The sequence below is a fragment of the Schistocerca nitens genome, chromosome 3, assembly GCF_023898315.1.
Source record: "Schistocerca nitens isolate TAMUIC-IGC-003100 chromosome 3, iqSchNite1.1, whole genome shotgun sequence".
In the NCBI taxonomy this organism is placed as follows: Eukaryota; Metazoa; Arthropoda; class Insecta; order Orthoptera; family Acrididae; genus Schistocerca; species Schistocerca nitens.
The window spans coordinates 505,468,036-505,484,743 of record NC_064616.1 but is presented as its reverse complement, the minus strand read 5'-3'; the positions used below and the strand labels follow the sequence as shown (position 1 = coordinate 505,484,743).

At 40.4% G+C, this 16,708-nt stretch overlaps 1 protein-coding gene across 1 annotated transcript in view; it reads right to left on the bottom strand.

Moving 5' to 3' along the window:
• Positions 1-16,708, bottom strand: part of LOC126249639 (Down syndrome cell adhesion molecule-like protein Dscam2) — a 152,804-nt gene that overhangs the window by 88,665 nt on the left and 47,431 nt on the right. The window contains exon 4 of the mRNA XM_049951316.1: positions 5,301-5,399. Coding sequence (XP_049807273.1) covers positions 5,301-5,399 — 99 coding nt within the window. The remainder of the gene's footprint in view (positions 1-5,300; positions 5,400-16,708) is intronic.

Genomic DNA, 16,708 nt, shown 5'->3' with positions numbered 1-16,708 from the left:
GAGGAGCCTCTTGACAGAGCGTCGTTGAGTGCTCGATCAGCATATAGTTGAAATTACTGTTATAAACAAATATGTCATTGCTCTGAGATTATTAAATACTGTTGGCAAGATTACTACTTTTTGACACAGTGCCATTGATATTCCTGTTGTTATTAACGGCACCGTTGAATGACATCTTGTTTAATGCCAAGCCACAAGAAGAACCTATTGACAGAGCACCGTTGAATGCTCAATCAGTGTACAGTTGAAAATACTGATGATACCAAATGTTTTACAGCCACTAGCAGTTGTACTCTGGGCTTGCGACTTCATTGATTACATAGTTTTAGATTTTTAAATAGATATATATGTTTCTGTTTAAGCCCCTTTTATGTCTGTGTATGTTGGGTTGTAGCAGGTCTGGTGACTGATTATTAGTGTTGTTAGCCAGATAACATAGTTCTAACAAACAGATAGAGGGGCTGGCCAGTACTTACCTCAGCTCAGTACAGCCGATAGTTACACAAAACAGAACAGAAAATTTACGTTCCTAGCTTTCGGAACTTTGTTCCTTCATCAGGGAGGAGAGATGGGAAAGAAAGGGAAGGAGGGAAAGTGGATTCAGTTACTCACAACCCAGGCTATGAAGCAACAGGGAAAGGTAAACAGGGAGGGTAGCAAGGATGCAAGGATGGAGGCATGGTTGTCAGAGGGAAGCCAAAGAGAAGCCAAAGATGTTCTACTGTAGGTACTGTGCCAGCTTCAAACCAAAGAGGATGCATATAGAAGTAAAGAGGTATACAGTATAAACCCTACAATATTCCCAGACTACCTTCTCTATCCAGCGGTTCCTACCCCTGTAACCGACCCTGCTGCAAAACCTGCACCATGCATCCCCCCACAACCACCTACTCCAGCCCCACTACTGGTAAAACATTCACAATTCAAGGCAGGGCCACATGTGAAACAACACATGTCATTTATCAGCTGACATGCCTGCACTGCACAGCCTTTTACATCCGTATGACAACAACTGAACTGGCTGAGCACATGAACGGACACAGACGGACTGTCCGCCTAGGAAATGTCCAATACCCAGTAGCAGAGCATGCCCTCCAGTATAATTCTATGGACCTAGGAACCTGCTACACCGTATGTGCCATTTGGCTTCTCCCACCCAACACCGGTCCCTTGGAACTGCAGAGATGGGAACTTGCACTCCAACACATCCTTTCATCCCGCCAATCCCCTGGACTGAACCTATGTTAACCAACCTCACTCCCATTTACTCTTCAGTCTTCTCCTCTTTCCCTTTACTCTTTAGCCATTCACGCATATTTTCATCCTACATAGTTGTGTTTATCTTTATACTGTATACCTCTTTACTTCTATATGCATCCTCTTTGGTTTGAAGCTGGCACAGTACCTACAGTAGAATATCTTTGGCTTCTCTTTGGCTTCCCTCTGACAACCATGCCTCCATCCTTGCATCCTTGCTACCCTCCCTGTTTACCTTTCCCTGTTGCTTCATAACCTGGGTTGTGAGTAACTGAATCCACTTTCCCTCCTTCCCTTTCTTTCCCATCTCTCCTCCCTGATGAAGGAACGAAGTTCCGAAAGCTAGGAACGTAAATTTTCTGTTCTGTTTTGTGTAACTATCGGCTATACTGAGCTGAGGTATGTACTGGCTAGCCCCTCTATCTCTTTGTTAGTATTTGTTTCACATCTTTATATGAGGTTTTCCATTAATCATTTAGATAACATAGTTCTATATATATATATATATATATATATATATATATATATATATATATATATATATATATATATATATATAAACTTCATTATTTTTAATGTATGCATGTACTGGGTACACAGCAGGTCTGGCGACTAAGTATTACTGTTGTCAGTAACACCTGGTACTTGTTGCTTCAACAGTTATCTTGTTGTAGTCCTTTCTATGTCTGTTAATATTTAAAAGATAAAATAATTCTGGGCATTTAATAGTCCTACCCACAACAGGTTTACCTGGTAGCTTACAGCCATCAGCTGTAGTATTCTGGGCTTGTTGCTTGGTAACCTATCATTATTGAGAATTGTGCCCCGGTTGTTGGTTTGATTGCGTAGCAACCCTAATTTTGGTAAATCCTTTTAAATACATTCTTACGACTTAAGGTTTGGGAAGACAAGAAACATCTGTATTTATGATCATTGCAGGGCCGACATTGGTTTCTGATGTTCCACACCCAACCGTGATTCTGTATCTTGGGTGCGTATTTGGTTGGGAGAGTTGCCTATTCTGAGGTGCTCCACTCACAATCTTTGTTGGAGCCTGTATTGCTTGATCCCCCAGAACTTGGCCTAGCTCTCCCACTCCCACTCCTAATTAACAATAAATCCAGACTTGAGGAGGACCATATCAGTCAAATTACCAACTTCATTCCCTATTTGATCCAGATTCAATAATCCATGCTAATTATATACAGCAAGCATTCAAAAAATGCAAGTTGTTAAAAGAATTAGGATGACTCAACAAATGAGATCTCTTGAAAGGGATAATGGTATTCAAGTACGGTTGGTGTAGCACCTGGAACTGGGAACTTGAGATATATACAATTTTGACCTGTGAAATGGCACCATACAAAATGTTTTACAAATACAATGTAGTTAGGAGGTTACCCAGATAGATTTTCATCATTTATTTCCAGTTAGAACAGCATGATACATATTCTGTAAACACATGATAAAATGTGGATTACAAAGTGTGAAATCAGCTGTTTTGCAAATGAAATTTAACTATGTTAATATATCCAGGGAAATCATTTAAATAATGTTTGTCACCCATATTATGGATGAAGAGAATACATTTTGTAACTTACAAATGCATTAAAATCACATGCATATCCCATCAGTGTGTTAATTATCACCAAACATTACAAATTTTTGAAAATATAATATAACTGGATAGATAAAAAAATCTAACCACCAAGTGACAGCTTGAAAAAACAGATATAAAATTTATGGAAATGTGCAAGCTTTCGGAACCAGTTGCTACTTATTCCATCAGAAGGTTTGAAGGACAAGCAAGACAGATGAAGGCAAAGGACTGGCAAGGTTTAGAAAATGATCAAAGTTACGGAAAAGTCACCCAGAAACCCAAGTCATGAGAGACTTACTATATTGGATGTGAAGGAAAAATTGATTGTTGGGGACTGTAGTGTATAGTGGTTGAAAACCTGAGGGCCTAAAGGTGGAAGATAGGATAATAGGCAAGACAGGTATTACTGACAAAACATCAAGCAAGAGTTTTAAGCATAGAAGGCAAAGTGCTTTAGTTATGGTGGCTAGGTCAGAAAATAAAAGATATAGAAAACTAAGAGGGACTGAAGAAAAAGAATAGCTACTGAAAAGAAATGTCCAGATCAAACAAAAATTTAGGCCAGGTGGCTGATGGGAGCCAAGGACATGTTGTAATGCCAGTTCCCACCTGCACCGTATATTGGGAGTTGCCAGTGTACACCCTCTCTTGATACCCATTGTTTCTAACTGATAATTTGGTGGTAGTCATACCAATGGAGAAGGCCAAACAGTGCTTCCATAACAACTATTACATGACATGTCACTTCACTGGTAGCTCTCACTTTAATAGTTATGTTTATCAGTTATGGAGCTGGTATAGGTGGTAATAGGAGTGTCTATAGGGCAAGTCTTACAGTAGAGGCAGCCACAGAAGTAGGAGCCATAGCGTAGGGAAATGGGTGCAGAAGGAACATAGGGTCTGACCAGGAGTCATAAGATTTCTTTCGGAGGGATCAGTAGCAAAAGCAGATTTCCCGGGCCATTTCATGCAATACTGGTACTGCTGATCCCTCCATAAAAGCAACTCAGGAGTACACCTCTTGTCGCTCAGTACTACTCTGTTCTTGAAGGTATCAATCATCTAATTTGACAAGGCTATGTCTTCCTAAAATCATGCCCTGAAATTAGGTCCATTCTGTTTGACATTTTGCCCACCACTCCTAGAATAACTTTCCATCACCAGACCCCCCCCCCCCCCCCCCAAATCTCCACAATATCCTGGTCAGCCCCTAAGCTCCTTCTGCACCCATTTCCCTACACTATGGTTACTACTTCTGCAACCTTCCCCACTATCAGACTTGGCCTATGCACTTCCTACCACCAGCTATACCAGTGCTGTAACTGGCAAAACATATGCTATCAAAGTGAGTGTCATCTGTGAAATGAAACGTCATACACCAGTTATTAATGTAAACACTGTTAGGCCTTCTACATCAGCAGGATTGCCACCAAGTTATTAGTTAGGATGAACATGAATAGAAACAGGGTGGACACTGGTATCACACAATATACAATTGCAGAGCATGCTCTACAACATAATAGCCATGACCTTGGTGCCTGTGTCCTCAATGTGCCATCTGGATTCTTCCCCCTGACACCAGATTCTCAGCACTCCACATGTGAGAACAGACATTACAAAATTTTCTTGGTTCTCATCACCCACCTTGCCTCACTACACATTAATTTCTTTGGTCTCATCATTTCTTTTCAGTAATTATTCTTTTTCTTCATTTCATTTTAATCTTCTACATTTCCTATTTTCTGACCTGTCTACTTTTCCTTATCCCCTCCACCTCACCTATCAACCACACATAATGTACTTAGCTTCCCATGCTTAAAACTTTTTTATGATGTTTTGTCAGTAACCTCTATCTTCCTCATTAGCCTATCTTCCACCTGTAAGCTCTCATGTTGCCAAATGTCATCCTGTGCAATCCCCAACAATCAATCAGTCTTTCCTTCTCATCCCAACCTGTAAGTGCGTGCTGACCTGGGGTGCTGGGTGACTTTTTCATGACTCTCCTCATTTCCTAAACCTACTAGTCCTTTTCCTTTATCCATCTCCCTACCCCTTCAGCTCATCTGTCAGAAAAAGTAGCCACTATCCCTGAAAGCTTGCACATTTCCATAGCTTTTACATGTTTTGTCCTGCCATCACTTGATGAGTAGATTTTTTATATCTGTCCAGTAGTACTGTATAATGCGATGCACTGGTCCACATGCAATTTGGAACTGACACTTTCACTCTTTCAAGTCTGGTATTGAGGCAAAAAGAGTAAGTGTCAGACAGCTGAAATTATGAGAACTATAAAAATATGCATCTGCATTAACAAAAAATGTTAAAAATAGCATGATTATTCAGCAATAACAACTATGAGAATTTCCAGTTCCAACCAAATAGACTGGAAATAGAGATCTGATAAAGTTATTTTGTTAGTCTACTTTCAAGGAGCTGTATTCACCTTGAATCTTATGATCAGTATCTGATGGAAGCAGCCAATTTAGTGTGATGCTTGAAACAGTTGCCGATGAAGCATGCAAATTAGTTGGTGCTAGTGGAACTGAAAAAAAGAGAGGAAATGATTTAATTAAACATTGTCAGCTATCTATTAATGCCTCTTTCACAGCTAGTGTATCTACTCATCAGTCACCAAATTATATTTATTAATGAATAGCCACTCCTGTTGCTATGTTGATTATGTATCTATTATATTATTCATTTACAAAGTCAGTTGCAGATCCAACAGAAAATGACTTAAATATAAACCCTAAACCAGCTCTAGACTAAAATAAAGGACATATTATCAACTGGTCTGGAAATTCTTAAATCATTATACGAGTGTGGAGCAACAGCTCTCTCTAAACATGAAAAGCTAATCAAGTATATTTTTTTTCTTTGATTGAGCTTGAGAAATCTGAAGGAAATAGCTGAAGAGTGGAAACAGAAAATGTTCTTAATGGTATTAAACATATTTTCAGTGCTATTCTGTTGCATTTCCCTAGATTTTCTCCAAGAGTCAAATCATGTAGAAAAGTTTGCAAACATTTATTAATAGACTGTGTATGGTCTTAATCAAAAGTAATACTTCCATCTGAAGTTCCATGTGCCATGTGTCAAGATCCCCTCCTTGTAGCCTGAGATGGTTTCAAGAGATAAGACACAAGTTTTTGGTGGGTGGACACAGCATTTTTAGCTGTGACAGATATCTTAGAATTATACAGGGTGTTACAAAAAGGTATGGCCAAACTTTCAGGAAACATTCCTCACACACAAAGAAAGAAAATATGTTATGTGGACATGTGTCCGGAAACACTTACTTTCCATGTTAGAGCTCATTTTATTACTTCTCTTCAAATCACATTAATCATGGAATGGAAACACACAGCAACAGAACGTACCAGCGTGACTTCAAACACTTTGTTACAGGAAATGTTCAAAATGTCCTCCGTTAGCAAGGATACATGCATCCACCCTCCATTGAATGGAATCCCTGATGCACTGATACAGCCCTGGAGAATGGCGTATTGTATCACAGCCATCGACAATACGAGCACGAAGAGTCTCTACATTTGGTACCGGGGTTGCATAGACAAGAGCTTTCAAATGCCCCCATGAATGGAAGTCAAGAGGGTTGAGGTCAGGAGAGCATGGAGGCCATGGACTTGGTCCACCTCTACCAATCCATCCGTAACCGAATATGTTGTTGAGAAGTGTACGAACACATCGACTGAAATGTGCAGGAGCTCCATCGTGCATGAACCACATGTTGTGTCATACTCGTAAAGGCACATGTTCTAGCAGCACAGGTAGAATATCCTGTATGAAATCATGATAACGTGCTCCATTGAGCATAGCTGGAAGAACTTGGGGCCCAATCAAGACATCACCAACAATGCCTGCCCAAACGTTCACAGAAAATCTGTGTTGATGAAGTGATTGCACAATTGCGTGCGGATTCTCGTCAGCCCACACATGTTGATTGTGAAAATTTACAATTTTATCCCGTTGAAATGAAGCCTCATCCGTAAAGAGAACATTTGCACTGAAATGAGGATTGACACATTGCTGGATGAACCATTCGCAGAAGTGTACCCGTGGAGGCCAATCAGCTGCTGATAGTGCCTGCACATGCTGTACATGGTACAGAAACAACTGGTTCTCCCGTAGCACTCTCCATACAGTGACGTGGTCAACGTTACCTTGTACAGCAGCAACATCTCTGACGCTGACATTAGGGTTATCGTCAACTGCATGAAGAATTGCCTCATCCATTGCAGGTGTCCTCGTCATTCTAGGTCTTCCCCAGTCGCAAGTCATAGGCTAGAATGTTCCGTTATCCCTAAGACGCCGATCAATTGCTTCGAATGTCTTCCTGTCGGGACACCTTCATTCTGGAAATCTGTCTCGATACAAACGTACCACGCCACGGCTATTGCCCAGTGCTAATCCATACATCAAATGGGCATCTGCCAACTCCGCATTTGTAAACATTGCAATGACAGCAAAACCACGTTCGTGATGAACACTAACCTGTTGATGCTACGTACTGAGGAATGTTTCCTGAAAGTTTGGCCGTACCTTTTTGTAACACCCTGTAGAGAAATGAAGAACGATAAGCAAGGCCTAAGTTGCACAAAGTTTACATTAGGCTGTTGAGTGAGCTCTAGCAGTGAACCCATTCCATGTAATTCCAATGCCTACAGCTGAAGTCTTTGATTTTAAACACACTGCCAAAACAGTGTGGTCAATGCTGGAAGTGTGGTCAATGCTGGTGTGTAAGATATCCAAATGCAGTGTTATCAAACTGAATTGTGAGAATTTTGTTCCTCATTGAATATGACAGGTTGATACTGTGGGTTTGTTAGGGATGGAGGGTAAAATGGATAGGTAAAGCACGGAAACAATTGAACAAAAGATGTTGAATACTATTGAAAAAAATGTCCAGCAAACATGTGCTCTAAAATGCATACCTTAAAAGTTACAAGCACTTGATTGTTAGAAGAGTTATGTTTCAAAATATCAAAGATGAACAAGTGCTCATAGCTCTTAAGGAATGCATTTTAGAGCACATGTTTACTGGACTTTTTTTTTCTTGTTTTGGTCCATACTACCAGTTCCCAAAATACAGAAAGCAAAGAACTTGCAGTAGAAGGACTAAAAACCATCTGCTGCATTTTGTTATCATTCAGTAGGAAGCCATTTTCTTTAAGCTAATAGAATGCTTGAGCCATTGTCTCTGCAACACAAGCTTTGAGGCTACTGAAATCATTCTACAACAAAGGAAAGTTGTATCATCTGCATATAGTACAGTCATGGAGTTGATGAATGAGGGCAGAACATTAATCATTATTAGGAACATAAAATTCCCCAGTACAGATCCCTGTGATATACCTATTTTAACTAATTCAATACTGGAATGTTTCTTTACCTACACAAACAGCTTGCTTGCGATCCTGTAGGTACGATTTTAATAGTTTAAGGCTGTTAGCTCAAATGCTGTAGCACTCAATTTTTTCTAGGAGTATTTTATGCTCTACACAGTCAAAAGCCTTACTTAGATCACAAAAGATGACTTGAGCAAATCCTTTATCCTCAAACACTTGATGTATGTGTTTGACTACTGAGTCTATAGCATCAACAGTTGATAAGTTTTCCTAAAACCATACAGTGATTCACTAATTATTCCTGCATTTTCAAATTACATGAATAACTGTTGGTATATTACACACTCAAACACTTTAGAGAGAGCTGGGACTATGGAAGTTGGTCTGTAACTTGAAGGTGAGTCAATATCTCCTTTTTTATATATTGGGACTACCCTAGACACATTTAGCTCATCAGGAAAATATCCCTCATATATACTCTTATTTATGTAGTACATTAAAGGATACACAATACAATCTACTACATTTTTTAGAATGTTACAAGAAATGTCATATATATCTACACTCTCAGATGATTTCAGATGTTTAAATATTTTTAGGATGAGACTAGGTGGGACCTCAGAGAAGGTAAACATACTTTGTATTTACTTGCAGTTTACAGACATTTTTGAAAGAATCTCAGATGAGCTAATGACAGGTTTGGTGATAGCATTTCCTACTTCTTGTAATGATTTAATAAAGAAATCATTGAATTTCTGAGGGCATTTATTGGGACTAACCTAGACACTTTTAGCTCATCAGGAAAATATCCCTCATATATACTCTTATTTATGCAGTATGTTAAAGGATACACAATACAATCTACTACATTTTTTAGAATGTTACAAGAAATGTCATATATTCTTATTTCTTTCATCTTTAGTAACATTATTTATTGGTTTCCATGCAGCTTTGCATTTATTCATGAATTCCCAATACTGCTTAATTTGTGTGCTCTTTTTGGCTTCCACAATGGCTTTTTTGTACTTATTCCTACATTGAACATACCCTGATCTGGCATGGTCATTCTTCAGATTTTTATGTATACTGTACAACAACATAACTTGGTTTTTCAGATTTGTTAGTTGTGCAGTATACCATGGGGTTTGTTTGTTTGTACCCTTGCCTTTGGAGCCTTTGTAGACTATTTTGCATTTCTTTATCAGAATGCAGTCATTAAATTGTGCCAAAAATGCTTTGAAAAACCTTTCAAATGTTAGTTTTGCTGACAGATCTTTACATAGACTCTAATTTGTGTCACTGGACCATCGGCCAAACCAGTCTCTGTCAGTAAGGGACTTACAAAACCTGTCAATTTTATCATTTGTGACTGAGTTAGTGATTACCATTTTTGAGACAGACTTATCAATGTTACTCTTATCAGCACAGAACCTACTTATGTAATTTAATGATACAGAATCGTGATCTGAGAATGGGAATACTGTCACATCACATGATTCTTCTGTAGTGTTGAAACTGACAAAGAACTGTCAAGACATGTTTCATCTCTTGGTCTATTATTGATAAAGTGCAGATTGTACTGTCTTAGAAGATTTTTGAGCTCAGTGACACTATGTTTGGCAGTTGTTACATCAAAATCTGCATTCAAACCTCCACCTATTACAATGTAATAATGTAACCTTTTGTCTTTCTAAATACACTCCTGGAAATGGAAAAAAAGAACACATTGACACCGGTGTGTCAGACCCACCATACTTGCTCCGGACACTGCGAGAGGGCTGTACAAGCAATGATCACACGCACGGCACAGCGGACACACCAGGAACCGCGGTGTTGGCCGTCGAATGGCGCTAGCTGCGCAGCATTTGTGCACCGCCGCCGTCAGTGTCAGCCAGTTTGCTGTGGCATACGGAGCTCCATCGCAGTCTTTAACACTGGTAGCATGCCGCGACAGCGTGGACGTGAACCGTATGTGCAGTTGACGGACTTTGAACGAGGGCGTATAGTGGGCATGCGGGAGGCCGGGTGGACGTACCGCTGAATTGCTCAACACGTGGGGCGTGAGGTCTCCGCAGTACATCGATGTTGTCGCCAGTGGTCGGCGGAAGGTGCACGTGCCCGTCGACCTGGGACTGGACTGCAGCGACGCACGGATGCACGCCAAGACCGTAGGATCCTACGCAGTGATGTAGGAGACCGCACCGCCACTTCCCAGCAAATTAGGGACACTGTTGCTCCTGGGGTATCGGCGAGGACCATTTGCAACCGTCTCCATGAAGCTGGGCTACAGTCCCGCACACCGTTAGGCCATCTTCCGCTCACGCCCCAACGTCGTGCAGCCCGCCTCCAGTGGTGTCGCGACAGGCGTGAATGGAGGGACGAATGGAGACGTGTCGTCTTCAGCGATGAGAGTCGCTTCTGCCTTGGTGCCAATGATGGTCGTATGCGTGTTTGGCGCTGTGCAGGTGAGTGCCACAATCAGGACTGCATACGACCGAGGCACACAGGGCCAACACCCGGCATCATGGTGTGGGGAGCGATCTCCTACACTGGCCGTACACCACTGGTGATCGTCGAGGGGACACTGAATAGTGCACGGTACATCCAAACCGTCATCGAACCCATCGTTCTACCATTCCTAGACCGGCAAGGGAACTTGCTGTTCCAACAGGACAAGGCACGTCCGCATGTATCCCGTGCCACCCAACGTGCTCTAGAAGGTGTAAGTCAACTACCCTGGCCAGCACGATCTCCGGATCTGTCCCCCATTGAGCATGTTTGGGACTGGATGAAGCGTCGTCTCACGTGGTCTGCACGTCCAGCACGAACGCTGGTCCAACTGAGGTGCCAGGTGGAAATGGCATGGCAAGCCGTTCCACAGGACTACATCCAGCATCTCTACGATCGTCTCCATGGGAGAATAGCAGCCTGCATTGCTGCGAAAGGTGGATATACACTGTACTAGTGCCTACATTGTGCATGCTCTGTTGCCTGTGTCTATGTGCCTGTGGTTCTGTCAGTGTGATCATGTGATGTATCTGACCCCAGGAATGTGCCAATAAAGTTTCCCCTTCCTGGGACAATGAATTCACGGTGTTCTTATTTCAATTTCCAGGAGTGTACATCTAACAGCATTCCCAGTTTTTCTAAAAATACACTAATGTTACCCTTAGGTGACCTGTATAAGGCTATTATCACTAACTTAAAATTGTCACTAACAATACCAGTGGCTTCAAAATTCTGTTCATCACACAAATAGTCTAGATCCAACATATTAATGGAGTGGCCGAGTGACTGGTTATTATACAATGCCACGCCACCCCTTTTATGCATTTTTCTACCGTAACCATTTGCTATTTTATAGTTATCAAATTTGATAGCTGTAAGTTCACTCTCTGTTGCTCAGTGTTCACTCAGACAAAAAATATCAAATTTGTTCTCTTGTCCAAATTAAATTCTTTGTCTTTTGCTTCTTGAATATTCAGGTAACAAATTTTAAAATCAGAATTGTTATTGTCTTTAGAATGAACAGTTTGGTTAGGAGCTATAATATCTTTTACAGTATATATTTTATGGGTTTCATCGTATTGCTGTGTTCCACTAAAAAATCATGTAAATGGAGAGGGGGCACTGTTTTCTGCTTACCCACAACACTTGATACTGAATCTTCTGCTGTAGTTCTCTTTCCTCCTTTTGGTGGGGTTGTAGTTATTTTTGCTGGTGTAACTTCTGCTGCGGTTTGTGGAGGTGCTTCTATAGCTGATACATTTCCTACTACTGCTTCTGATGATGCCAATGGTAACAATGATGGTTCCCATTCTTATGCTGATGTAGGCCTAATTTCTTCTAGAGATGTAGCCAGAGATTTTTCTTTCTCATGTGCTGCTGGTGGATTCTCCATTTGTTTTGTCATCAGCAATGAATCTATTGCAGATAGCACTAGTTTTTTGTGCCTGTCTACCCCTACAGCTTTTATTGCTTGGAGAATTTCTTTAGTCAGCACTTTCTTGCCTAGAAGATTTCTATGCAGTCCATGTCTTGTAAAATGCTCTCTGACAGAGCTGGTTGCCTCAATGAAGAGTGTGGTGCACAAAACTGCTGCAGATCTTTCTGAGTTTTTGGTTTGTTGCAATGATTTCACTATTTATACATGAGTTTTCAGTTAAGTCGTGTCGGTGAGGAATGCTTACAACAAATACTTTCGCTTGTGACATTTTTCCTAGTGATTCTTTCAATGCTTTTACAGCAAGGCTACTCTCATTTTTATACATATCATTATTTCCTCCAATTATGATGTAGTTCATACCATCTTTTACTGCAGTTTCACAGTTTTTTAGCACTTCTCATAAAGGAGCTACAGGTTTTGTAATTCCAGTGACTTTATAGTCTGACTGGATATCGGACATGATTGTAGATAGTCCCTTACCATGACTCGTTGATAGAACATAAATTTCTTCTTTTTCCTTCACTGTTTTTTTTATGTCTTCCATTCCCTGTTCTCACACATTGTGTTAACACCCTGTTTATGTTTAACAGGACGTAATGGTAACAAGTTGCCACAGGCACTTTTTTGGTCGATAGACGTGTATGAGAAGTTTCCTGCCACACTGACATTTTTTTTTGTGTCTTTTGACTGTCTGAATTTAATTCCTCATACCTGTTCATTACTGTAACATGATAAACGTTTGTATTTAAAACTGGGAGGGAACATTTCTTAGGCCTAATAAACACACACTCCTGTTCACAGCTTTGTCTCTCTGTCACTATGTCCACATACTGAATCAAACTTTTCAGCATTTCAGCATATTGTCTAGCTTTAGTTAAGTCGTTTTGTAGTTCTTCCCTCACACTTATTTCAAGTCTTGCATAACACATTTCTAAGGCAGCTTCAGGACCGTTGCACTCAGTTCTGCAATCACACGAATTTTTATTAAGATTTGCTTCCGTGAAGCAACATGAATGTTACCATTTATGTGTCGCTACATATGTTATGACACCTTTTATCACGCTTTTTCACATAGTAGACAATTTACTGATGGTAATTTAATGATATTTACTGAACGATTTATCACAGGTCCATATGCTCTGCCATCTGGAGTACCCTTTTCATCTCTCAGTGCCACCTAGATTTCAATGAATGGTGGTTTGCAAGAGTAGGGGAGGTCGAGTATATATGCTGGCTTCAGTCAATAAATGTATACCATGGTGGCAGCACTGTGGAGACATACAGAAAAGGAATTCTCCTCAAGCCTGAGCACAAGTTGTGGACCTGAGTATGAGGGTGAAGTTGGAGCTGACTACTGTCCACCCAGAGCATTACACAGCTACATGTGTGGAGGTCCCAGTGTACAAAGGACTTGGGTTCACCTTTGTGTTGTGGCAGTACCAGGTGCAGGTGCAATGTGCTGTCATGCAGCTGCTGTTAATAGGCCACGTTGCAGGAGGTGACCGGCAGGGGATGTGGCTCATTGAAGTCACCTGGGATGCGGTTGGGGGGGGGGGGGGAGGCGTGACATTATGTCAGTAGTCACTCAGTGCACTCAGGCACAGTAGCACAATGGCCTGGGGGCATAGGGGTAGGGGTGGGTTTCAGTTGGTCATCAGTGTGGTAACTGTATTCCTCACTGAATACAAGGGGCAGATACCATGATATTTTTCTTATATACCGGTATACATTAAAATTTTGTCATTTTTCTGTTTCAGAGTCAGAATTTTTAATAGCTATTTGAGATGTATGCCTATGAGACTGTGACAATGCACTACTACATGTTTGCTATGTATGGGGGATAGAATGGATGGGTGAAGAATGGGAACAATGTAATGAAAGATGTACAGATACTCAACAGTTCCTTTATTGGAAAGAGACACAATTACTTGCAGAATTCATTTACAAAGGTAAGTTTCCACATATGTTTCCATGAACAAAAAGTGTCAATCATTTTGGTTTGGTAATCCCCAGCGCTCATGAAGCTTTTATGAGTACAAATGAGCAGTACCCATGGTCCATATGTGAGGAATTCATTTACACAGGTTTTCTTAAGACAACATGAGAAACATTGTTAATGTTCTTGAAGTATGATAAATAATTGCAGCTTATCTAACAGTAGTCAAGGAAATAAGTAAATGCAAGTAAATGAACGTAGAGATATAATATGTGTATTTGATTAAATACAGTGATCGAAGCAAAACACAGTAACAAATGATCAAACTTGAGTTACCATAAGTGAAGCTAATCTAGCACTGTGATTAGAGAAAATGCAAAATGCAAACAAACAAACTTAAAGTACCATAGGTGAAGCTGATCTAATATTGTGGGGATTTTAGTCAGTAACAGCCATATCCATGGAGGTGCAGTGGTTTGCATACAGTTCACAAAAAGAGATTAGATCTCGCTGCATTCATCATAATTGAATGGGATCTGTCAAGTAGATATGCACAGGATATGAGACCATTAGGTAGTTGCTGAATAATGTTTCCATTAAGTAGGATACAGACCTCGCCTACCAGTTTTTCATAGGCATCATCACAGCCTGCAATGCTGTTCGCTTTATACACACACAAAATCAACTCACCACTGATGTTTTCACAGGTAACATGTCTGTCTGGTAGCAATTGAATCTAGGAACTTTCTGCTTAGAACAGTCATTTGAAGTAGCAGGTGTCCTTTTCTCAGGAATTAAGCTGATTCTGATCTCACTCTACCAAACCCAGGACGCAAACATAAATATATTTATAACTTACTGGGAACAACTGACACAGCTTCTACAGAAATACAAGCATTTCATTATAATTTATCTAGGGGATATTAATATTGATGTCTTAACCCAGTCAAATGCTAAGATCCAATTATGTAATATTTTAAAATCATACAACTTCTATCTGATTAATGACCAACAAACAAAAAGAAGTCTTGCCTAGATAATATTCTCGCCAACATGGGTAGAAATTCATTTTCATACGGAGTTGAAGATCCACTCATCTCAGACCACAGTGGGATCTGGATTAAATTTCCAATCACAAGAACCGAGCATTATAAAAGGGAACAGAAAATGTTCAGAATGCTATGGGAAAGAAACATAGAAAAACTGAGATTCATTTTAAGGGAGATGGACTGGGAGACTAAAGTTTTAAACTGTAAGAATGTAAATGAGGCCTTAACAAACTTTTGCCGGCCACGGTGGTCTCGCGGTTCTAGGCGCGCAGTCCAGAACTGTGGGACTGCTACGGTCGCAGGTTCGAATCCTGCCTCGGGCATGGATGTGTGTGATGTCCTTAGGTTAGTTAGGTTTAAGTAGTTCTAAGTTCTAGGGGACTGATAACCACAGCAGTTGAGTCCCATAGTGCTCAGAGCCATTTGAACAAACTTTTTGTCAACACTTAGCTTTTATATTAATAAATACTGTATAAAGATAACAAAGGTACTAAATAACCAAAATAACTTGAAAAGGAAACAGAGCTGCAAATGGTTCACTCTAGAACTTGCAGCCCTTAGGAATGTTATAATCATCCTTCATAAAAAAAAGCCAAATAGGAAACCAGGCAGATAAAGATAGGTATACCAGGGCAAAACAAGTCTATAGAAGGGAAATAAAAGCAGCCAAGATAAGAGCTGTTGTTCGCAGATGATGCTGTAATTTACTGTCTAGTAAGGTCATCTGAAGACCAATATCAGTTGCAAAGCGATTTAGAAAAGATTGCTATATGGTGTGGGAGGTGGCAGTTGACGCTAAATAACGAAAAGTGTGAGGTGATCCACATGAGTTCCAAAAGAAATCCATTGGAATTCGATTACTCGATAAATAGTACAATTCTCAAGGCTGCCAATTCAACTAAGTACCTGGGTGTTAAAATTATGAACAACTTCAGTTGGAAAGACCACGTGGATAATATTGTGGGGAGGCGAGCCAAAGGTAGCGTTTCATTGGCAGGACACTTAGAAGATGCAAAAAGTCCACTAAAGAGACAGCTTACACTACACTCATTTGTCCTCTGTTAGAATATTGCTGCACGGTGTGGGATCCTTACCAGGTGGGATTGACGGAGGACATCGAAAGGGTGCAAAAAAGGGCAGCTCATTTTGTATTATCACATAATAGGGGAGAGAGTGTGGCAGATATGATACACAAGTTGGGATGGAAGTCATTAAAGCAAAGACGTTTTTCGTCGCGGCGAGATCTATTTACGAAATTTCAGTCACCAACATTCTCTTCCGAATGCGAAAATATTTTGTTGAGCTGAACCTACTTAGGTAGGAATGATCATCAAAATAAAATAAGAGAAATCAGAGCATGAACAGAAAGGTTTAGGTGTTCGTTTTCCCGCGTGTTGTTCCGGAGTGGAATGGTAGAGAGACAGTATGATTGTGGTTAGATGAACCCTTTGCCAAGCACTTAAATGTGAATTGCAGAGTAATCATGTAGATGCAGATGTAGATGTAGAAGAGTCATTGAAAATTTTATCAATAATTCTAAAAATAAGTGTAAAG